The sequence below is a fragment of the Sebastes umbrosus genome, chromosome 9 (genome assembly GCF_015220745.1).
Source record: "Sebastes umbrosus isolate fSebUmb1 chromosome 9, fSebUmb1.pri, whole genome shotgun sequence".
NCBI classification, from domain to species: Eukaryota; Metazoa; Chordata; class Actinopteri; order Perciformes; family Sebastidae; genus Sebastes; species Sebastes umbrosus.
The window spans coordinates 17,933,686-17,957,542 of record NC_051277.1 but is presented as its reverse complement, the minus strand read 5'-3'; the positions used below and the strand labels follow the sequence as shown (position 1 = coordinate 17,957,542).

The 23,857-nt window shown below is 39.5% G+C and overlaps 2 protein-coding genes across 6 annotated transcripts; both read right to left on the bottom strand.

The window, feature by feature from the left end:
* Nucleotides 1-4,563: 4,563 nt before the first annotated feature.
* On the bottom strand, nucleotides 4,564-18,556 carry LOC119494841 (sodium/potassium/calcium exchanger 3-like). Of its 2 annotated transcripts, none has more exons than XM_037781012.1 (17): nucleotides 17,810-18,556; nucleotides 16,694-16,774; nucleotides 14,716-14,792; nucleotides 13,736-13,810; nucleotides 13,260-13,344; nucleotides 12,171-12,274; nucleotides 11,939-12,013; nucleotides 11,269-11,294; nucleotides 11,081-11,134; nucleotides 10,851-10,987; nucleotides 10,363-10,532; nucleotides 7,814-8,081; nucleotides 7,251-7,417; nucleotides 7,053-7,167; nucleotides 6,333-6,445; nucleotides 5,534-5,599; nucleotides 4,564-5,266 (listed from the first exon to the last, which is right to left on the bottom strand). In XM_037781012.1, the coding sequence occupies exons 1-17, from the start codon at nucleotides 17,916-17,918 to the stop codon at nucleotides 5,156-5,158; spliced, it is 1,833 nt and encodes a 610-aa protein (XP_037636940.1). In that variant the 5' UTR covers nucleotides 17,919-18,556; the 3' UTR covers nucleotides 4,564-5,155. The 2 variants fall into 2 exon arrangements, with proteins under 2 accessions (XP_037636940.1, XP_037636941.1); XM_037781013.1 differs by having other exon boundaries at nucleotides 10,444-10,532.
* A 276-nt stretch (nucleotides 18,557-18,832) lies between these two features.
* Nucleotides 18,833-23,229, bottom strand: LOC119494842 (factor of DNA methylation 4-like). Of its 4 annotated transcripts, none has more exons than XM_037781016.1 (12): nucleotides 23,115-23,229; nucleotides 22,570-22,611; nucleotides 22,306-22,464; nucleotides 21,898-22,009; nucleotides 20,518-20,568; nucleotides 20,321-20,398; nucleotides 20,154-20,210; nucleotides 19,938-19,997; nucleotides 19,739-19,803; nucleotides 19,463-19,643; nucleotides 19,150-19,208; nucleotides 18,833-19,058 (listed from the first exon to the last, which is right to left on the bottom strand). In XM_037781016.1, the coding sequence occupies exons 2-12, from the start codon at nucleotides 22,590-22,592 to the stop codon at nucleotides 18,872-18,874; spliced, it is 1,032 nt and encodes a 343-aa protein (XP_037636944.1). In that variant the 5' UTR covers nucleotides 22,593-22,611; nucleotides 23,115-23,229; the 3' UTR covers nucleotides 18,833-18,871. The 4 variants fall into 4 exon arrangements, with proteins under 4 accessions (XP_037636944.1, XP_037636945.1, XP_037636942.1 ...); XM_037781017.1 differs by having other exon boundaries at nucleotides 22,570-22,625; nucleotides 23,115-23,170; XM_037781014.1 differs by having other exon boundaries at nucleotides 22,570-22,660; nucleotides 23,115-23,168.
* Between the last annotated feature and the right edge of the window lie 628 nt (nucleotides 23,230-23,857).

Here is a 23,857-nt window from a genome sequence, read left to right as displayed (position 1 = left end):
CGGCTGTAAAGAGTCACCCGAGTAAAGGAAAGGCCTTCAGTACAGTTCTATTGTCATGACAGACAGAGCTTTATTCTGTCTAGCTGGCATTAATGTCATAACCACTGGTTGAAAAATCAGCCTTATCATGATGTCGAACAAATTAACTAAATTACATATACTAACAAACAGACTAGAAATGATTGAAAAGCATCATAAACCACCAAACAGAATACAGAAAGTTAGTGATTTCAGTTTTTTAGTGAACTCAGGCTGATTAATCATCATATTAGACTATGATGTCTGAAGGTTGGCAAACATGCTGATCAACCATACTTATCTATCATTGACCATGATTATTGACTTGACTTTTCATCTATAAATGCGTCAAAATTGAAAATTTTACTGAAAAGAAAATCCTTGGGGAAGGCCCACTCATAAAATGCACTGACTTCACTGGTACCGAATCTCCCTCCAAACTAAATTGTAAAGCTGACGGCCCCTCAATATGAACTGATCAATACAATCAAACTTTATTGTCCACCAGGGTGGATTTTTCTCTTCGGCTCACAAAACACAGAAAACAACAGACAGCAGTTAGTAAAAAACAGAGACAGGTTATGTTACACATTAAAAACAGTTCATGTCAGTGTCTGTGGCTCAGATCTGCTCAGTCACTGTGTTGAGTTAAGAGTATTGATGGCATTTGGGATGAAAGACTTTTTAAACACATGTTTGCCAGAGGGGCTCTATAGCTCCTCCCGACTGGCTGCAGAGAGGATGGGAGCTATCTGTCAGGATACTCCTCGCCTTCTTCCTCGTCCTTTCTGTAAAAAGTTGAGTCAAGGGCTTTTGGGGTTTACCAACTATTTTGCCTGCTATTGACACAATCCTAGACAGTTTATTCTTCTATCTACAGTGTAGGTGACCGTACCAGGCAGGAAGGTTAAAGGTTAAAACACTCTCAACAATAGTTTTGTACACTAATTCTAAAATCTGCCGGCTGACACCGAGGCCACTAAGTTTCCTTAGAAGATAAAGGTCACTGTGAGCATCTCTTGAAGATATACTCTGTATTTACAGAGAAGCTCACCTGGGTGTCCAGGACTGTACCGAGGTATTTAAAGTGTCCCACAGTTTCAACATGTTGGCCATCAAGTGAAACTGGCTCTGTGATCAAATGTTGTTTTGTGCAGCACATGATTAATTCTTTCGTCTCGGCCACATTGATTTCTAGCTGGCTAGTGTGACACCGTGTCTGAAGGGCTGTAGCGTGGGTCAGATAGGCAGCTTCACCTAGTGGGCCTGTTTCCTGTAAAAGGTCAACTAAGGCCATGTCATCCGCATACTTAAACAGTCTAAAATGTTCCTCATTGATCATAAATTCATTAGTAAAAAGAGAGAATAGCACAGGGGAAAGAACACAGCCTTGTGGGCAGCACGTCTGACATGTTCTCCCTGACACAGACCCTCTGATCCACAGAACTAACCCTGTGTTGATGTTGAGATCAATGAGCCTTTTCAGGAGAATATGCGTCTTCATTGAGTTAAAAGCTGAGCTAAAATCCGCGAATAAAGCTCTGGCATAACCTTTAGGATGCATAAGGTGTTTTGTGACTGTGTTAAGCAGAGTCAGCACAGCGTCGTCTGGGCCTCTGTTGCTCTTATTTAAGCGAACTGGAGCAGATCTAGCACTGTGCTGGTCAGGTGGCTGGCAAGAACTCGTTCCATGGTTTTACACAATATGGAGGTTATTGCGATAGGCCACAGATCATTTGGCTTACTTGCGTCGGCTTTTTTAGCACAGGCCTAATTATTGTGAATTTCCATGATTTTGATGAAGTGGCCTTCAGTCCAGTACTATTGTCATGACAGACAGAGCTTTATTCTGTCTAGCTGGCATTAATGTCATAATCGCTGGTTGAAAAATCAGCATTATCATGATGTAGAACTACTCGGCTACAGTCTTCCTAGTGGAGTGAAGGGATCAGGTGGAAGTGTCAGGTGTGTTGAAAGGAGTAGCCACATAGTGCTTCTCACCTGCCGACATAAAGAAACAGCCCATAGTAAGAGTGTGAGAGAGAAAAGTGTCAATTATGTGAGAGTTCTGTATAACATCTGTAGAGACCCTCCCTGTTGTATAACATCTGTAGAGACCCTCCCTGTAATTTATCACACACTTTTTGGATAAAAGACATTCATGTGTTAATGAAAAGAACAAAAAAAAAAAATATCTATGTATGTATTTATTTGTGTATTTATTTAGCCTATTTATCTTCTACTGTTACTTTGATCCTGTGCTTAAATAATGTTACACTTTTATAGAATGACCACACTATCTTCTTGGCTTTTATTTTGACATGTTTGCCTTCACTTCCTGGTCACGTGACTGCCGTTCTCCGCTCTTCGATTCAAAACAGAAAATGACAGAAAGAAACTTGAAGAAACTAAATCGGATCGTTTTTTTAATTTGTTTTTTTTTCGTTTTTCGTTTTGAAACAAAAAACAAACAGAGCACCACGTGATTCTGTTTTTCGTTTGTGGTTTAAAACGAAAAAACGAAAAACCCACGTGACTTCCGTTCTTCAATTCAAAACGAATAATGAGAAAAGGAATTCGCAAAAACAAACAAACGGCCCGGTTTGGGTTCGTTTTTCATTTTTTGATTCAGAAAACGGCCGTTTTCTCGTTTTTGGTTTAAAACGAAAAAATAAAAAAAACATTTTTTCCTTTCTGAATTCCAAAGGAAAAACGGAATATCCGATGATACCCAGACCAAAAAAACACTATTCCAAAAAGAAACCAAACTCACCAGATGTTGGGTTGGAAAAAAAAAATCCAGCCTTGGCTTGTTTATGGTCATCAAACCGTAAAAAGAAGCTAAATGTGTCTTTTCACCACCTTCTACCCTCACAAACAAAACCAGAAACCACTCCCCAAACATTTCTCTTTGTTTCCTGGTGCACGCCCCTTACCTCTGTGGGGAACAGGTATTGGAACACCTGACCAGGATTGATTGGGGAGGCGACCAGTTAAAGCAGGGGTGAGAGTTCACCAAAAATGTAACCTTGCAAGGCTTTTACTATCAAATGCTCTATAGATAATGCATCCATTTTTCCCCTCACATTTGTGGTGGTGCAGTATGTCAAAAAAAGTAAAAACATTTTTTTTAAAAAGTCATAGTATAGTATATTGAAAATGTGATTAAAAAATGTATAGTATAGTATGTCGAAAAAAGTGATAAAAAGTAATAGTAGGCTATAGCATGTCAAAAAGGGTCTTGGGGATAGTAAGTTGAGAAAAGTCATAGAGAAGCATATCGAGTCATAATATAGTATGTCGAAAAAAAATTAAAAGACACAATTCGAAAAAATTCATAGCATAATACGTCAAAAGTCCTTAAAAGGTCATAGAAAAAAGTAATAATATAGTATGTTTAAACAAACCCAAAATGTCCTAGTATAGTATGTTGGAAAAAGTAAAAAAAAGAAAGAAAAAAAAGTCAAAGTATAGTATGTTAAAAATGTGATTTAAAAAAAGTCATAGTATAGTATGTCGAAAATGTGATAAAAAAATAATAACATAGTATGTCTAAAAAAGTCATAGTATAGTATGTTGAATAAAGTAAGAAAAAAAGTTGTCAAAAAAGGCATAGTATAGCATATCAAAAAAGTCATTAAAAAGTCAGTATATGTCAAAAATTCACACTATAGTATGTCAAAAAAAGTCCTTAAAAAATCACAATATAGTATGTGAAAAAAAGTCCTTAAAAATCATAATATAGTATGTGAAAAAGGGGAAAAAAATCATGGTATGGTATGTCTAGTATGTGGAAAAAAGTAAAAAAAAAAGTAATAATGTAGTATGTCAAAAAAAGTCATAGTATAGTATGTTGGAAAAAGTAGGGAAAAAATAAATGTCATAGTATAGTATGTAAAAAAATGTGCTAAAAAGTATTTTTTTGTGTCAAAACAATCATGGTATATTGTTGAAAAAAAAGTTTAAAAAAAAAGCCATAGTATAATTGTTAAAAAGTCATAGTTGTCAAAAAGGCATAGTATAGTATGTCGAAAATAGTCTTAAAGTGTCATAGTATAGTCTTTTAGAGAGTCATTGAGGATTGTACTGTGTGCGGGAAATTGAAGTTGTGATGTGTTTTTTTTTTTTAAAGCCTTTTATTCTTTTGTTTTCCTTTAATTTAGTAATTAAATAGATAACACATTTTATAATGTACATGCAACCTTTTTCATAGGTCCGAGTTTTAAATGCATCCTTCTCCATTTGAATAACTCAGTCAAACTGTTGGGAAAACGTTGAGTTTTAGACTACTTTGGTTTGGTTCTTCATCTGTAGCTCTAATTCTTGTCTTATTTATTCATTTTAAGTGCAAATGAAGGAAATTAACAAAAGAGAAACCTCACAGAACAAAACATTTTATTTCACTCAACAACACACACTCAAGGACTCTCTCCAAACAGACATTCAAAAACACCTTGTAGCATACAGTCCCCTTTGTTTCAGCACAAAAACACCACCTCTCTGCTGAGAAACTTTGAGGAAAGAGATTTGGGGGTGGAGGGAGGGGGCAAGACAACAGTGGCTTAGTGCAATTATCTTGAGCGTGATGATCGGCCATGCTATGCTGTTTAAAACTACAGACACAAAGGCGTGGTGAAAACTGGACCTTAAACTTTACATAAAACAACTTCAAGCACTGAGAAGCAACTACATAAACAAGTGTAATCATCTGGTAATTGAGGTTACTTGTGGCAGTCATAAAGTATTAATAAGTAAACATGTCACGCTTTGGGATTCCTTATACAATATTCTTGGTTTCAGGATATAAATTCAATACTTTATAAATTTGTTGCGAGACAGTGCATTACCAGTTGGGTCTGATTTCACAAAATCTGGGCTGGAGGTACTCGGTACAAAACTATGTAAAATACTTGTTTATCAAAGGTAAACAATGCAGCTTTCAAGTAGCCGGTGTTGAAGTAACGCTGCTCAAACACGTACAGCCACCGTGAAGTGAAATGAAAATTCATTTGTCCGTACATTTGATGAATAATGGCAGCAGTAAGGGTGGGAAACAAGTCGGACCACTTGTTTGTGCGTCCTATTGTGTGACTCTGTGTGTGTGTTTGTGTGTGTGTATGAGGAGTGTGCGTGACCTCTACAAACTCTCGAAGCCGACGGAGCACAGGAGGAAGATGGCGTAGAGCATTATGAGACAGAGTCCCAGCCTGCGGTCCAACCTCCAGCAGTTCAGATGGACACACAGGACCTGAGGAGGGATGGATGGAAAGAGAGAGAGAGAGAGAGCTTCATTTTCCTCTTTCACTGCCCTAGATATAATTACCTGAGTCTGAAAACAGAGAGATGGCCCCTAAGACCTTGACAGGAATAATATAAGATAAAATCATAGGTAAAGAAAAACAGGCAGCTGATGATGGTGGACACTTTGTTTACTTATGTCACAATCTAAGAAATAATTCGATGAATTTACTGAATCTTAACAACAATGATGTGATAGGATGGGGATGTAACTCACAGTGAGGATGACTGAGGCCAACAGAAGAATCACTGAGTACACCAGGCCTTTGCTGTTGATTGTCACCTAAAAACCAAAGATGACAAAGCATTAACATGTTGTTGTAAAATCATGCAATGATAAATTTCATGTTTACAAAGTTCATTCAAGGTGTTTTTTTATATTTAATTACAGTAGTTTGCTTAATTTTGGCCTCGACTATATTCACATCGGCTTCATTTCTACTTTGAAATGCTGAACAATATTAAGACTTAAGATTTCTTTTACAGAAGTACTTTGGGGTGTCATTTTATATAAAGTATATATATATTTATATATATATAGAACAGTGTTGTTGCTTTTAAAAAGTGCAATTATTTTGCCTTGATTATTTTAGCTTCTGATTCCTGTATGTTTTATGTCTGTTGTTGTGTTTTGGTATGTTTTTCATTGTGATGTTCTGTCCCCTTTTGTACATGTATATGAAACTTCTTATTTGCTGCCCATCTTGAACAGGATTCCCTGTCCGATGAGATATTGTATCTCAATGGGGCCTTTCTGGTTAAATAAATTAAATATATATATTTATGTATTAAATAAATATATATATATATATACTGCTACTGAAGTAATATGTCAGTAAACTGAATATGTACTGCAGTAATTTACCAAGTAAAGCTTTTAACACATGTGGGTTTTCTCCGTATATTCAGTAGACAGAGAGACAGGGGATAACCAAGAAGATATCGCTATCTTTTTAGGAGCATGGGTCAAGTCAGGTGTATAAGATATCAGGTAGAGAAACCGGTTGTTGTGTTACCACTGATCCGTAGCTCACGATGAGAGTCCTCAGCATCCAGGGGAAGCCCAGACCCAGCAGCACGTCAAAGATATTACTGCCAATGGAGTTAGACACGGCCATGTCTCCCATTCCTGCAACATTTGACATACAGTATACACACACGATGAAAATCATGTGAAAATATGTAGCGCGAAGGCATTCAAATGACATCCAGTCAAACAGCTTGAGCCTTTCAGGTTTCGGTCAAGAATGAACCTGATTTAGTTTTGTAACATAACAAAATGTGCAAAAAAAAGCTAGGTGGTATAAATGATCCAGCAATGTAAATATGTGTTGAGACAGACAAACACACACATGTGCACCCCACGAAATAAAAATGCAGCTGGTATCAAGAAATGTAACATGGATGTCAGATCTCTTTGATCTTTTTTATTGGGCAGCAACCCTCGTATTTATGCACGTATTGTCAAAAAAATATAGACTTGAAGCGTAAATAAAGGCTTCAGTTCAGGTTGCGGTTACGTGAGACACAGATGAGTTGGAGTCGTGCAGACAGCTGCTGCTGCTGCACAGATTCAAATGAAATCTGTAGAATTAAAAAACACTTCTGACCCCCTCCAGTCTGGACACACACGGGCTGGACGGGAATGACTGAACCGTGTTTTTTACTGTGCTGCAATATAGGGTCATTATGAGCTCATATTATGTGCATCCACACACACGCACACACACACACACCTTGTCGGGCGACGATGAGGCTGGCAATGCAGTCAGGGACGCTGGTGCCGGCTGCCAGAAAAGTGATGCCCATGATGACTTCTGGGATTCCAAATGTGTAGCTGATTATGGTCACCTAGACAGAAACACGGAGGTAAGAGGCTGTGTATATTTATGCGTGTGTGTGCGTTTGTGCCAGTGCATTAGTGTGCTTCGTACCATCCAGACCATGAGGTAGGAGTAGAGGGCTATCCAGAGCGTGGAGGACAGGAAGGTGAGCAGGTACCAGCGCTCCCACTGCGGCAGGTTACAGTCGGGGATGGTGAAGTGAAGCAGGACGCTTATGGGCCAAGAGAGCAGCCACTTCAGACGCGCACACCAACCATCTGAGGAAATGATGAAAACACACACACACACACACACACACACACGTGTGCACATAAGTTTCCCCACAGGGATCATTACAGATTCATCCAAACTTCTAAATTATTCATGTGGCACGGCCTGTGAATCTTAGTATCATCCCTTTTTAATTAGCTCCATTAGCAATGAATCCATCTCTAACACTGGGAGACATCAGAAGCAGGTGAAAAGAGGACAAAGAGGAAGCAGTTATGTTTGCCACAGTAGCATCATTGATTTAAGTCTGAGTTATGATTGATTAAAAACCTGCTTGTTGCTTTAACAAAAGAGTCGTCAGTTAGAACCTGAGAGATTCTGTAGCTTTCTGTAGCTTCGGCAACGTCTGCATAATAATGTGTTTGATTTCATTCACCACTCACCTGGCAGGACGAATGGCTTGAAAGGAGCGTCCTCCTCCTCTCCTTCCTCCTGCTCTTCCTCCTCCTCCTCTTCCTCTTTAAGCTGTGCTCCCCCACCTGTCTCCCTGCATGTCTCTTTACCCGTCTCCCTCTCTCCGTCAAGAGGCTGCCTGTCTCCCTCCGCCACCGTCCCGTTCTCCCTCCCCCACGGCCCGTTAGCACCCAAACCTTCCTCCCCTGAAGCTCCCCCCTCCTCTGGGCCACCCCGGGCCCGAATCAGCCTCTGCCTCTGTGGTTGGGGAGGGAGTGAGGGTGAAAGTCAAAGAAAAAAGAAAGAAGGAAATGGAAAAAGGAAACAACATGACATGAGAAATTACTTCATCTGACTGCAGCTAACAATATGAGAAGTGGCAGGAGGAGAGATCGGGCAGCCAGGCATGTCCTCACATTCACCAGAGGGGATTTGGAAAGCATTGATTGGGGGCATGGCAGAGAGCAGGGGCGGCAGCGCAAGTCACACTTTAATTTGGTACTGGAAATGGCAAGCACACATGCAGGAGAGCCGAGAGAGTGAGGAAGCCGATTTGCAGATTGAGTTCTTGTCTGCTTTTGTGTCTGGGATAATATTATGCATTAGGCAGCAGTCTGTGTGTGTGTGTTTGTTTGTGGCAGCGAACAGGATGTTGTTTGATATGACATTAAAATCTATCTCCCCATCTTTGTCCACCTGCAAACCTCCTGCACAAAAACTGCGATGATTAGTATCTGGCTATTGATAAATCTACTACCAAGTTTAACAATCAATATGGACACTAAAAACCTAATTACCACGAACAAATAACACCACCACCAAGCTGAAATGGCAGCAACTAAATGAAAAGGGAGTTTTCTTCCAGCACAAACGGAGATACGGCTAAATGAAAAAAACATCTACGCTTCTTTACAGTAAAGAAAGCAACAATGAAGAAACGACATTCTCTTTCTTTCAATAAGTCAATATAATGCCGCTCTTTGTTTTCTGCTATGACTAAATAGCGTCAGTTAGTTTAGCATAATCAGATATTTCACATTGTGAACTATGAATACTACTAACTCTGAAACACATTTTTCCATGTACTGTATACATATAAATTAGGGCTGTCAATCAATTGAAATATTTAATCGCGATTAATCGCATGATTGTCCGTGATTAATCGTGATTAATTGCAAATTAATCGCACATTTTTTTATCTGTTCCAAATGTCCCTTTAAGAGAGAAGTATTTAATACTCTTATCAACATGGGAGTGGTGCAAATATGCTTCCTTTATTCAAATGTATGTATATATTTATTATTGGAATTCAGTTAACAACACAAAAAAATGACTAATATAGTCCAGAAACCCTCACAGGTACTGCATTTAGCATAAAAAATATGCTCAAATCATAACATGTCAAACTCAAGACCAACAGGCAACAACAGCTGTCAGTGTGTCAGTGTGCTGACTTGACTATGACTTGCCCAAAACTGGTTATCATAAAGTGGGCATGTCTGTAAAGGGGAGACTCGTGGGTACCCATAGAACCCATTTTCATTCACATATCTTGAGGTCAGAGGTCATGACATTTTTTCCTCGCCAAAATTTAGCGCAAGTTTGGAGCGTTATTTAGCCTCCTTCTCGACAAGCTAGTATGAAATGGTTGGTACTGATGGATTCCTTAGGTTTCTAGTTTAATATGATCGATTGCGTTAATGCACTAGAGAAATTAGTAGCACTACAACTAATTTGCGTTAACGCGTTATTATTGCGTTTAACTTTGACAGCCCAAATATAAATTAAATATGGAAAAGGCCCTAAAACAGTTTTTTGGTAGTTACGACTCAGCTTGTGATGCTACAGTGACTTACGTAAGTTTTAATGGTGCAACACATAGACTGTATATAAAGATGAACGACATGACAGCTCCCCAAAAGTGAAGCCAAAACAGCTTGATCGCCCCCTGGTGGCTGGTTGCTATATAGGTCATAAAGCCCGCCCCCTTCATGTTAGTGGATGGGACATGGGCCAAACTAAAAAATCAAAGTAAATACATTTTTCCCAAGAATAGTTTTTGTCATTTTAAGTGTTACTTATCACGCTGCTTTATGTGCAAGTGTTCATTTTTCTAATAAGTTTGGTTTTAATGACTTATTTGATACTATACAAAGGGGGCTGAGACGTCATGATTGACAGCTGTGTAATGTAGCAGCTAGGTGGCTAACGCTAGCAAGCTGCGGCTGTGCTCGGCATGTGATCGGCTCACAATAAATAAAGAAACTAGCGAGTAGTTACAAGGAACTTTACGACACAAACTTAGGAACAGATTTACAAATAGCTGGTGCAACCCAGTTCAGGTACACAAGGCCGAGCGCAGTGATCCTTCATTATGTTTACGTTCATTTTACCAATATGACCCCGCTCATTTGACAGTGACATATTGCTTTTTAAAATGCTGCACATACACATTTAAATACCCACCAACCTAGCCGAAAAACCCCCAGGGGAACTTGACGTTATGTGAAGGGTGCGGGTGCGGGTGCGTGCAGTGTACCTCGTTGATGACCATGCGTCCTGCCATGCGCAGGCGGGTGAAGGGGGGGAAATGCGGGGTGATGAGAAGGCGGAGGCTTGCCTCTGAGAAGGAGAGCTGATGGGGGTGTAGGTTCAGCAGCTCATCCACCATCACCACCCCCGAGTCCTGGCCGGCCACCACACATGACTCTGGGGGAATAGATGGAGGTTAGCAGGAGATATCAGTGGAAAGGAGAAATAAGACGGATAGTAAACGATACTCAGCAGACAAACAAGAACACAAAGAGGACAGAGTGATAGAAAAAAAATGGAGAGCAAATCTTGTCCATCAAAGTGGTCTAGTTCTATTTCAGCCTGTTGGAAATCCTCAGGGGAACAGAAATGGATTTGACTGGCAGCCTAAACTGTGTCACTAGGTCTGTTGAATGCTGCTCAGAGACTGAGGGAAACTTCATCTTGTTTTGGATGTACACATGCACACACACGTACAAAAACGAGCTCCTGCACCTGGCTTCAGCGGCACCATGTCGTTGTCACAGTCTCCAACGTTTCCGACAGCAGTCGTCCGTCGCAGGCTGCTTAGACACGGCTGACCTGCCCGACTGCAGTGTCTCTCTACCAGGCTGCACAGAGATCTGTTGAACCTACACACACACACACACACACACAAAGATGTTGTGTCTTTAGTAGCGCGTGGTGGCTCGATACCAACAGGATGGAAATGTGAAGAGACTCACTTCATGATGATTATGTAGATTCCGTACGTGGACATCAGGATGATGGTCTCCCACCTGAAACATGCACACAAACACAAATACAGATTTTCATAAATACCACATTCGTTACAATGACAGTCAGCTATCTTACAAACTGATATCCAAACCACAGAGGCGGCTGAATTGTAATAGTTTCATTACAATCTTACCACATGACTTTTTCATCATAGATCACCTGCAACAACAATGAAAATATACTTTAATTACACCTCCAAAAAATCTCATCAAAGGAACATAAAAAAAGGATTGATTAGCTAATATCGGTCAATATATTGACTCGTATTAGCTCATTACATCTTGGTTACAATTCTTAAAACAAACACATGAATAATGTTTTTGTTATGTTTATGTAAAAGAAATTGACTGATAGGATAATGAATGAATACTGGCCACAAAAATCCAGTATCATCAAATAATAATATTGTATGAAGTTAGTAGTTTCTCTTTAGAGGTGGCCATATATACTATAGTTTGTTGTCTTGTAAATGTAAGAGTTAACCCATTTGTCTCCAAAGACTATACTTAATAAAATGCCACAACATTTGTTCTGATTGGGTAATAATCTAACAGTACAACTTTGAAATTTCATCAAATTTCAACATCACATGAGAAAATCACAATTTGAAAAAAAATAATGGAGGTTATTGCAAAAACAGTAGTGCCCAAAGACCATATATAGTATGATAAAACAAACTCACTTTTCAGTCAAACGGTTTGACCGATTTTAAAAATTTCAAGGAAATTTAAAATAAAATTTCAGTTATGAGCACAAATGAGTTAAAGTAAGTAAAGATGATAATTAACTGGAGGATTTCTCACCAGGATAAGCAGCACAATGGAGAGGATGTAGAAGGAAGAATCACGAAACAAAGGCCACCAGCTCAGAGAGATGGGCTGGAAAGAGACACATTTGAATTAGTTAAAAACAAGCAAATGGTGTAAGATGTAATGTGGAAAAAAAAGCTTAAAAATATGTATTTGCTTTTATATTTAATGAGTTTTATTAGTTCAGAAAAGGTGAGATTAGCCCTCCGTTTAGCTTTAGTTGTACCTGTCCAGCGAAGATGCCACAGAGGCCGATGATGACCAGGATGTTAAAGACGGCTGATCCAACGATAGTTCCCACACCCACGTCTCCTTTTGTGATAAACACCCCTAAAACCACAGAACAGGGAAGAGCAAGCTAGAAATCATCCGCAAAAAAAATCTAATGGGGCAATCTGTAAGAAATGATGGATTGTATCTCCCTCCCATACATAAATGTGTACAAAATTAGACATAATATCTCCGTCCTCAGTAAATATTGAATCTTCGGTGCGGCTGTGGCTCAGGATCCCCTGCAAATCCAGTCTGCATGTCGAAGTGTCCTTAAGCAAGATACTGAACCCCAAATTGCTCCCGAAGGCTGCGCCATCGGTATGTGAGTGAGCATTTAGATTAGATCCTGATGAGCAGGTTGACACGTTGTATGGCAGCCTCTGCCATAAGTGTGTGAATGGGTGAATGTTGACATGTAAAGTGCTTTCAGTGTTCATAGAAAAGTGCCACAGATATCTTTTATCTTTTGCTCCTCATGTGGAATGTTCTCTGCAATATTGCCTAAAGTCACTCCAGTATTTATGAAAGCCAGCCTTTTTTTCTTTTGAGGATAAAATACATTATTTAAGAGGCAATATATGAGGAAATGTCCTTAAGCCACATGAGTTTCAGAATAAAAGTTTTCATTCTTACAAATCACAACAATCCATCTGTTTCAAGGCCGTTTTAATAAGCTGTATGATACGTCTTCTATCAACAGTAGCAGTATCCAGGATAAATCCCTAATAGTGTTCTAGTTTCTCATAGTTACAAAATATGCATGCAATGGTTTCTGTCTCTGTTTCATATCTGGGCCAAACTTTCCAAACACTGAGCACAACGTCCTTCTTTTGTCTAAATTTCACCCTGTAAACTTTGATGTCATCGATGCCAAAGCCTGGATTAAAAAAAAAAAAAACAATCTCAAATTGTATTTGTTCATCTAAGTCCACATTTACCGAAACCCTAATGATTTGTGAAACAAAACACTGAAGCAATGATGGACCAATCATTGGGTTAACTCATTAGAGTGATTTATTGATTAGACTAGCGCCATACTGACCAATCAGAGAGGTGAAGAGCTCGGGGGCGGAGCTCCCAGCTGCCATGAAGGTTGCCCCGGCAACATCCTGACTGAGCTGAAGGTTCTGGAGGACGGAGGAAGACGGGTTTAAACAGATTAAAGGATGAAGCTGGTGATATTGTATATGTTTATTATTATCAACCAATCCCAAAACAATAGATCTATACTGATCCTACTAATGAGCCTGTTTATCTAAAGCACAGATGGGGAAGGCAGAAAGTAGTGATAGATCTGGACTAATGCATTGTTGGTTTACGTCTTTTCCTGGCAAATATACAGTAAGAAAAAAAAGACCATCCTTATCCTTTAAAGATTTTGAGGTAAAGAAAATAAACAGATGGTAAAAATCCCAGTTAACACCTGAAAAGACAACATCAACTATCTAATTGTAGACAAACTATGCTATATGTCCTACATGATTTTATTTATTTATCAGATATGTCTTTGGTTCATACCTCTGATACTTTTTCCAGTGATGGCACAAAGTAAACGTCACACACGATGGCCAGTGCATGAAACATGTAGATAGCCTGTGAAATACAGGAGACACATTATTGGCCACATGGCTGTGTGTGTTTAAAGGGTAACTTCGGTATTTTTCAACCTGGACCCTATTTTCTCATGTTTTTGTGTCTAATTGACTATTAGGTACAACTTCTGAAATTGGTCCATCATTGAGGGAGAGCGCTGCAGACGGCAGCTGCTCACAGGCTGCAATATGGTGCTATTGGGCCAAGCTGGCACCGTCACTGACTTCCACTAAAAAGTGCTTGTTTTTGCAAGGCTCTGTTTGTTATTATAAGTGTCTGACATAATGAAAAAGAGTCTCGCTCAAGGAGAGGTCTCGTTCTGAAATCTGGCGAGGTGACGTGTTGCTGGAAGACGACAGTGGAATAGTGGAATACATCCATGGTGGAAACGCGAGTGCCAGCCGGGCAGAGTTTGTTGTGTTGTAGCTTAGTGTTATCTAAAAGATTTTCAATGTCATGTCTGAATGTTTAGATGATTTCGACAATGTGGATGAGGTCTTTGAATTCGATGGCTGCCTGTATTTATTTGAGCCAGAGAATATGGATATTCAGATTTCACAACGAGACTTCTCCTTGAGCGAGATTTAGACACAATAACAAACAGATGAAGCGAAAGGTAATGAAAACTGTTTTATTTCTCTGTAGGCTCCTTTCCATAATGTTGTCAGACACTTATAATAACAATCGACGCCGCTCACTTGCCCTCACAGCTTGTTTCACGGCTGCCAGTTACAGCGCTCTCCCTCAATACTGGACCAATTTCAGAAATTGTTGTCCCCATTAGTCACTTTGACACAAAAACATGGGAACATTTAGGTTGAAAAATACTGAAGTTACCCTTTAATGCAACAAAATGAATCTTCCTTCATTTCAAATTCTGGCTTTCAGGCAGAGCCGATACTCACACAGAGAACATGAAGGAGTACCGCTCCCTGTCTCCTCTGCTCCATAGTGAAGATGTCTTCAGGAAAATCACTGATAGCTGGAGAAGACATGGACAGAGAGTAAACTAAAGATGCATAAAAATGAAAGAAATTCCTGAACTAGAGCTGAAACGATGAATGGATTAATTGATTAGTTGATCAAAGAAGAATCAGTCGGAAAGTATTCTCAGAATCAATTAATCGTTTTGAGTCATTTTCAAAGCAAAAATGCCAAACATCTCAAGTTCCAGCCTCTCAAATCAGAAGATGTGTTACTAATCTGTCTCTCCATGAGCTCCCTGTAACTTCTAGGATTGAATTTCAAATTTCAAATAAAAGGTATTACACGGTTGGGCACTTCTGTATTTAAAGGAAGCCCCAGAGAGGAGCCCCAGGTCTTCAGAGCAGGGAAGCTGAAAACTAAAGTTGATCATGATTTTACTATTCTTTGTCTTATGTGATTGTAAACTGAATATCATTTGGGTTTTGAACTGTTGGTCAAACAAAACCATGGAGCCATTTGATGACAATGCATGCCTCAGGAAATTACGATAGGCATATTTTTATTTTATTATTTATTAATGGAGAAAAATAATCCGCAGATTAATCAGTAATGAAAATAATCGGAATTTGCAGCTCTACCTTGAACCTTACAGTCACTTGTGTGTGCACGTGTGAAATGTGTGTGTGTGTGTATGACTTTATTGGATGTGTGTCTGGTGGTATCCCCTAGCAACAAGGGCTGAGACAGCTTGAGGTTAAAGTGGTGAACACACTCATGTGACTACACCGGTTCAGTTGCATTATAAGTGTGTTTTCCGCCCACTTTTTGTTTAAAAGCCAACCTTCACAGGCTTCTAATTTGGATGAGTCAAACGATGCATCGCAACTACGCTCTTTCCAACTGTAAGGCAGTGTTTTGCTAGACTGCACCGTCAAACAAATGCCACAGCTCACTGCACCATAAAAACAGCTTTTGCTACGAGGCAGTTCAAAACAACAATAACCTGGGAAGCTGCAGCCTCCTAAGTGACTTTCTGATTTATTGTGAGTCAACCTCAACTGAAGATAAAAGTAACAAACATGCGAGTGAAACAAGTGTGACTAAAGTGGACGAGATCCTGCACAGAGGCATCATTGTGCAGTTAGAGGCTAACGTGCATCGCGTGTAGGGATGGACACACAGATATGGTGTGATATTATGACGATCTGTCACATGATTTTAGTTTGGATGCAGATCAAACGATATATTTTTATCACCAAGAAGATGGTGCTCTTGAAAATAGCATAATGGTAATAAGAAGAAAAAATGTGTTTGAGGCCTTGAAGTTAATCTGTACTGTATTTCCCCCAAGGCAGTTTTTCTAGCTCAATATATGCAGCTTTTTATTCTCTGTAATTGGCTACAAAAATCTCTTCATCTCACATCAGATCATAAGATGCTGTCACTGTTTCTCTCTCAGTCTTTTCAAAAACAGCCAAATAGATCCAAGCACACACGAGCGATGAGAGGCCGCTAATCAGCAGGTTATTACGACAGGGCAGGCACTTTGAACAGCTCCAGATGCAACACGCCATCCAACCACAAATTCAGTTTCCTAGCAACCGGGTCCCCTCAAAGGCCTAACTGTGTTTAAACATCTAGATGTGCAGAGTTTGAAGAAATGAAGGATGAGGTGGAGCGGAGAGGTAGCCAGGTCGATGCACGGAGGAGATAGACACTCTCTCACTGTCTTACTTACTGGCTCACTAAGATCATCACAGTGATTATCAGCCTGGTCATTCATTACTGCATGAATATCCAAAACCCAAACTTAAATCTAGGGCCCGTTGGTGGTTAAAAAGGGATCTCAGTCCAACTCAACACGCTCACAAGTGACTGCATTTTTTTGTAGGGATAAAACAGAAGAAATGATCTTGCCTGCCTCATTGACACATATAAACACACACATGGTCTTACTGTCAGTCTGGTTGTCATCTTTCTGGATGAGCTCTCTCTTGGACAAGGCGATGCCAGGATCCGCAGTGGGTGCATGGGAGCCTAAAAAAGAGGGATTGACATATAAATATAAACACTACTGATAAAATATATATGATATCTTATGAGTGTTTGTGAAATACAATATACCCAACTTTAAGGCATTTATTTTTGTCTAAAAACACTCTTTCTTAAAAAGAGAAAACTCTAAAAGATGGCCCCAATCAAGTCCTCCACTGTTATTTTTTTTGGCAACAATTTGGTACCAACACTACAATAACAGATATGCCAAGTAGAAATACTGGTTCTGCACAACATGAGGCCACAATAAATTGGGCTTCAAGGACAACATTTGAACACCTTTGAGCTGTGGTTTAACATAAGTAAATGCATGCTTCATCCTTATAGGCAGTGCATATCAAAGGAATTAGTAAAGAGATGCCTGACTTTAGCTGAAAATGTGAGAAAATGCTCCAGACAGTTGTACGAAACATAGTGGAACGTTTTGTTGGACAACATGCACTACATATTTAACCAAAAAAATGACTTTGACTCATAGTTTACACCGTTTTTACATCCTGACTAGAGATGTTTTTTGCGATTCATTAAATAGTTGACAACTAATCGATTAATCATTGCAGCTCTACTGTAGAGCTTCCCTTACATCACATACACAGCAGAGCTGCAGCGATTAGTCCATTAATTGATTGAATCAGCAACTTTTGTTAAGTGAAATCTTTTCATTTTGGAAGCAAAAAAAAAGCACAAAAACCTGTTTTCAGCTTCTCGGATGTGGAAATTTGATGCATTTTCTTGTCTTTAACAGTATAGAAAACTGAATATCTTTGGGATTTGAGCTGTTGGTCAGCAGCCCAAACATATCTCTAGTTAGAGATATGTTTGGGCTGCAAATGTGAAAGAAAAAAATGAAAATTGCAAAGATAAATGGTTAATTCTGATTAGCTAAATTACCTGTATTATTACTACAATCTAACATTTAAATAATGTGATTTGCATGCATAGACAACACAGGTATCGAATGAGTTTTGTGCAGATGAAATCTTGACATTTTGATGTAATTTTCCCCTCGAGAAGCACCTGTAACATCATTGAAGTTAAATATCCAGGCGGCTGCGAGCAGACCGACTCCACAGACGCAGAACCGCGGGAGGAGGCGCGTCTGTCTCGGTCTCCTCGGCGCCTTCATCCCGCCAGACGCCGGTTCTCCGGTTCTCCGCTCACCAGAACATGGTACCACCAACACCGCTGTATATACTCCTCCTCACAGAGCCAGACTGGATCAAACTGGCCTCTCTTTTTTCCGATTTATCAGCTATTTTAGCTCTGGGCTCCATCCACGATGCAGGAGGATGTTTGGTAGACTCGGCCTGTCATCAGCATCTCAGCACCAACGCAGCATCAGCATCTTCCAGCTCAAACACAATGAATCATCAGCCAGCTCCAGTATAAAAAAACACATCTCTCTATCAAGACCGTCCTCTGGTTTCCTCCTGCCCTACATCTGATCCCCTACTTTATGATTCTCCGTATGGGAGGGGGTGTTTATTTCCTCAAGTCACACAGATAAGACCACCAGGGAGAAGCCTTCAGATGGGAGGGGCTGACTGAAGAGAGATGGGAAGGCATGGGAGCATAATATAGGCCTGCTTGTATGCACTTTTACTGGTGCATGTAAGGAGAAACATAATTGTCAAGATGTATAATGTTGGAGTGAAAGTGATGGACTAATCTGTTAATTGTGTTTCAAAAGGTAATAAGTAACCTAATGGTCTTACTGGCAGACTGGACTTCTACTCTGAGCTATTTCTGGAGGAAAGTCTCTCACAAAAGAACCTCATACTCATCCCACACATCCAAGCCCTTTTAAATTAGACTTTTACTGAAATAATATATAATATTTAATCTAAAAACAAAAGGAAAAGCTTTCCAAAGGCAGATGGTTCAGAATCAAATGGGCATCTTTCACTGCAGATATTTTGTTTCAGGGTATTAAATGTATTTTTTTTCATTCATTGTTATAGAACCAATCAGTTATGCAAACTCCTAATAAATGTGCAAAATGATTTATATTCCACATATTCAGCTACAAAACCAGCCAGATAAATGGAGTTAACATGTTTATAAGAGGGAGTGTTTAGATCACACAGCAGGTAAGCCCCAATAATGCACGTGGCAGTAGGGCTGTAACATCAGGCGTGCACCGCTCCACAAGGTTTTGATGGAGGAAAAGTTTCCTGTACAGCTTCTTGACACCACACAGACCAAAACAGTGAGAATGATGACGAACATCAGCAATTGTCTGGCTCTCTCCAAGATCCCTGCACTCCTTAAACAGAGAAACCAGAGGGATGATAGTGAATGAGGAAACATAACGTAACGTAATTCAGAGGCTGTTTTATGATGTGAAACTGGAATACCTTTTGGTTTGAAAGTCTACTGTGACACTTGGAGGTTTCGGCAGCTCCTCACTTTCCTCCTGCAGACACAGTACCAGACATGACTGATCTCCTAATTCCTACATCTACTGTACAGTCACGAAACTGCTGTCTGACAGGCAAGGGTTTGAATCTGGGTTTTGTAGTGGCACACTCTAGTGGTCACTTGTAGAAGTACAGGATAATCAGTGGTGATAAATCTACACTCAGTCACTTCACAGGATCTATTGCAGTTTAGGTTTAACCAGGTGTACCTAATAAACTGATAACTGAGTGAAGGAGGGAGAGGACATACATGTCTAAGGTCTGTGGAGTCTGTTTTCACTTCTGCTGAAGAGGCCACTGTTTTCACTTCAGCTGAAGGGGCCACTGTTTTCACTTCAGCTGAACAGCCCAGCAGCTTCATTTCCTCTGCGAAGGACAGACAGGGACTGAGCGATCCTTCCTTATCTCCCATCATGTCTTTCACAATAGCGCTGGAAACCAACAGCAGACACACAGAGCAGTATGATGACTCAGTGTACGTCGTGATATTCATTTAAAGCAAGAGGATATTGTGTGTCAGAGTTACAATGAGTCCTCATCCTGTCTGTCCTCCAACTGCTCTCTCAGCTCCTGACTTGTCAGCCTGAGACACTGGAGCAGAGAAACAGACAACAAAACACGCTCATAACATGAAGACTTTATCTGACAGCGTTCAGTAGCTGAGTGAATACTGTTCTTTCTACTCTTTCTTAACCAAGTAACAATGGATGAGAAAACATCTTTACCTCTATGATATTTGAGAAGTCTTCTACTGTTTCCTCCAAGTGCTTTAACTGCAAGTTTTTCTATCACAAACACAAATGAAAACGTGATGTTCAAATAATAAAAGACACAGAAGATGTTTATTCGTTGTTGAACTCAAAAGAAAAAGACCGATATTTATGAGAAAAATCGTGACTTTTTGGTCATCCGCTGCCTTGTACTGATGTCTCTGTTCCTACCTGATGAATAACCTCGTCCCTACTCTGAAGTCCTAACTGAGCCTCTTCCATTCCACACTGAAGAAACACACGACATAACAAATCAGGAGCTGTTTGCCGATGTCACATGACTGATAGTAGGATGAATGGAGAGAGGAAAAAAACATCTCCAAGTTCCATGGTTTTACCTCCAGGGTTTGAAGTGCAACGCTGAACTTGCTCAAGCTGATCTTGTCCCGGTCTCTGTCTTGCTGGAGGCTCTTGAGCTGAAAAAGGCAGAATGACATTTAAATGTGCAAAGTGTTTTGACATTTCGGTACCACTTCTAGCTGTAGTATATGATGACAGATCAAAGTTGCTGTGTGAAAAGTAACAGACATCGTACCTCTTCAGTTAGCTTCTTATTCTGTTCCTTCATCATGGTGGATTCCTTCTCCTGCACAAAAATACAACATGAAGGGTTACCTGGAGATATTTAAAACGACAACTATCAGCCTATTTGACTGGTTGAGGTTGAAATGTTTGTCTACCATATACTGTATCTATACTAACGTGACGTCTGATTTTCTTCACTAACTGTGAATGCACTCATGTTTAGATTAAAGCCCGAGCTGGTATTACTCTATCTTATGATTAAAAATCAACAAACTTGCAATCCATAATTTCCGATGAAATACATAATAAAAAATTCACAAATCTGAAACTTAAAATTTTGAAGAGAAATTATCTAGTGGTACAACTGACTAATTATTATTATTGTCGATTAATCTGATTATTTTCTCGATTAATTGATTAGTTGTTTGGTCTATAAAATGTCAGAAAATGGTGAAAAATGTCAATCAGTTGTTTCCCAAAGCCCAAGATGACGTCCTCAAATGTCTTGTTTTGTCCACAACTCAAAGATGTTCACTTTACTGTCATAGAGGAGTAAAGAAACCAGAATATATTCAGGATTAAGAAGCTGGAATCAGAGAATTTAGAATCTTTTTCTTAAAATATTACTCAAACTGATTAATCGATTAGCAAAATAGTTGACGATTAATTTAATAGTTGATGACTAATCGATAAATTGTTGCAGCTCTAGATAAACCCACTATGCAATTGCCCTGTTGTTAAAGTGCTGTATAACCCCAGCTGGTATTACTCTTATAATAATCTTATGATTATAAAGAAACCAAAGCAAATTCCTAGTGTATACCTGATACACCTGGCAATAAATAAAGATTCTGATTCTGAAATCAACAAACTTGCAATTCATGATTTCCGATGAAATACATTATAAAAAAATAGAAAAATTTGAAACATAAAATTTCGAAGATGAATTCTCTTATTTCTTGTCAAACGTTGCCTAAAAAGTAAAATCCTTGACATGTACTTCAGTGTTACTTCATGGGTTTACAAGTGAGATGCCACTACAGTGAGGGGGACTGATATACATCCGCCTACAACCTGGATTAGACTACAGTAAAAGACACAATTTATCAAGTAAAGGATGAGAATATGGTGGTTTCTGAAAAAATTACAAAAATCATTCACATGTTTGTTAAAGTTACTAGTAGCTCTGAGCTCTCCCTGAAGCAACACTGGAATAGAGCAGGGCAATTTATCAATGCGAGAAAAAGTATCATCGAGGATTATGCTTTGCCTGGTGCCATGATTTAGCTCAAATGTGGTCTTAAAAGCGGCATCATATTTGTATTTAATAAGTCTTTTTGAAAACACCAGTAATACATATTGTAACACTACAACACATCTGGTTACTCACCAATTCTTGAATCTTTTTTTCACTGCATCTCTTTTCAGCGAGGTCATCAGCCAGGAGACCGCTGCAAGGCTCTACTTCAACCTGCTGTGCTTCACTGATGATCTTCTCCTGCCTGCAGACATACAAACACATCTACACGCTCCTGCTTTTCCACTGTAATATTAAAGACCTGGTTCAAAAGCACTGAGTGACAAAAAATAACATGGCTGACAAATAACAAAAACATTGAATAATAAAAACAAAATAGTTCCAAACATAAAACTCTAAAAATCTGTGTCAAAGACAACAGGGAGATCAAAGAAACAGATGAGTAATGTGCCAAAAGATGATGGCAGTGTTAAGTTTGATAGTCAGACAGTTCAGGGACCCTTCTGCTAATGATGCGTACAATCATATGTGACTAGTTACGTTTTCACTTGTTTCCTGAGGACGGCGTTGTCTGAGCGCAGCATTGCCATATCATCATCTGCAACATCCAGCCAGTGCCTCATTTTAACAGTCAGCTCCCTCTGCTGGCTCAGACTGTGATCCTGCTCTGCTATTTTCTCAAGCATCTCCTTTGGTGTCCTACACACAAAAACACACACAAGAGAACAAGCTTCATATATTGCTGCCAAGTATCTCAACCAAACATATTTTTGTGTACGGGTTTATTCAGTGAACATCACTTACATGTTTTCCTCCCTGACATCCATCCTGCTGGCGTGATCCTCCCTGGTGCATGTGATCAACAAATGGTCCATCAAAATTACCATAAGGATTATCATAAGGATTATCATAAGGAAAGCAGCACACGCAGCTTTTAAGATATATTTTACATTTTTCTATCAAACTTTATTTCTTTGAAAATAAAAATGACACATTATGACTATAATATATATATGTTTTTTGCCTAAAGGTTGCTGACCCCTGCTTTAGCCCATAAGGACAATTTCATTATATTAGAAAGGCTATTTTAAAAGTAACAAGCTAACTATCCATAACTAATGTTATCATTATCTAACTTAGGTAACAGCCACGTGTTTATAACCTTAACATTACTTATCTAGCTAGCATGCTAACACATGAGTGACTTAGCTAACTACACGCTACCATGTAGTGAACTGTCCTTAACCAAGCATCAAAGTTGACCAAAAGTTATCATAATGTTGCTGTTAAAACTACGAAATGTTTTATACTGATATCCACTTTAAAAATGGACAACAAAAATGCCTTACCAGCAAGTAAATCCAGACTAATGAGGTTACAACAGCTAACTAACTAAATGGTAGTTATGTCTTCCATGCTGCTCGTGTTGCCAGGTTACCACGCACCTGCACCCATTCTCATTATGACGTCAGACACGGAACGGGTACAGGTGTCCATGGTAACCACTGATGTCAACATCTTCATGTGAGGATGGGTCCAAAAATAGTTTTATAAGATTGTTTTAACCACTAGTTTGAGTCTCTCTTGGTGGTTAATTATTATAAATGTTATGTGTACTTTTTTTTGTCGTTTCTCTGCATTAGAATGAAATCAGCAGGAATGTGAACCAAGTAGATTTAAGTTTTTTTAAAGGGACTGTTTGTAACTTCTTACACGTATAAATCACCGGGGTCGCTCGCATATGCACGCTCGCATGTGGCTACGCGGTTCAGACTCAGACCCCAACACAAACTACACGGATCACCGAAACCTCAAAGTTATAACTAGTGAAGCCCGTCTTGCAAAACAGTGTTGGCCGTGATCGGAGGAAGCAAGGGAGACCGTAGCTTTGGTCTCCAGGGTCAGAGTCTTTGCTCCTCTGCTCCTCTGCCTGCCTGCCTTCACTCAGCTTGCTCCACCTCAGGTGCATGCTCGCACACTACACACTGCAGAAGGGTTAGTATCTCTGAGAATATCTAGTGAATGTACAGTGGACGTTTGTGCAGAAATAACTGCTGCAGCTCCTCCAGACCAACAGAGGTTTCCCGTGTCT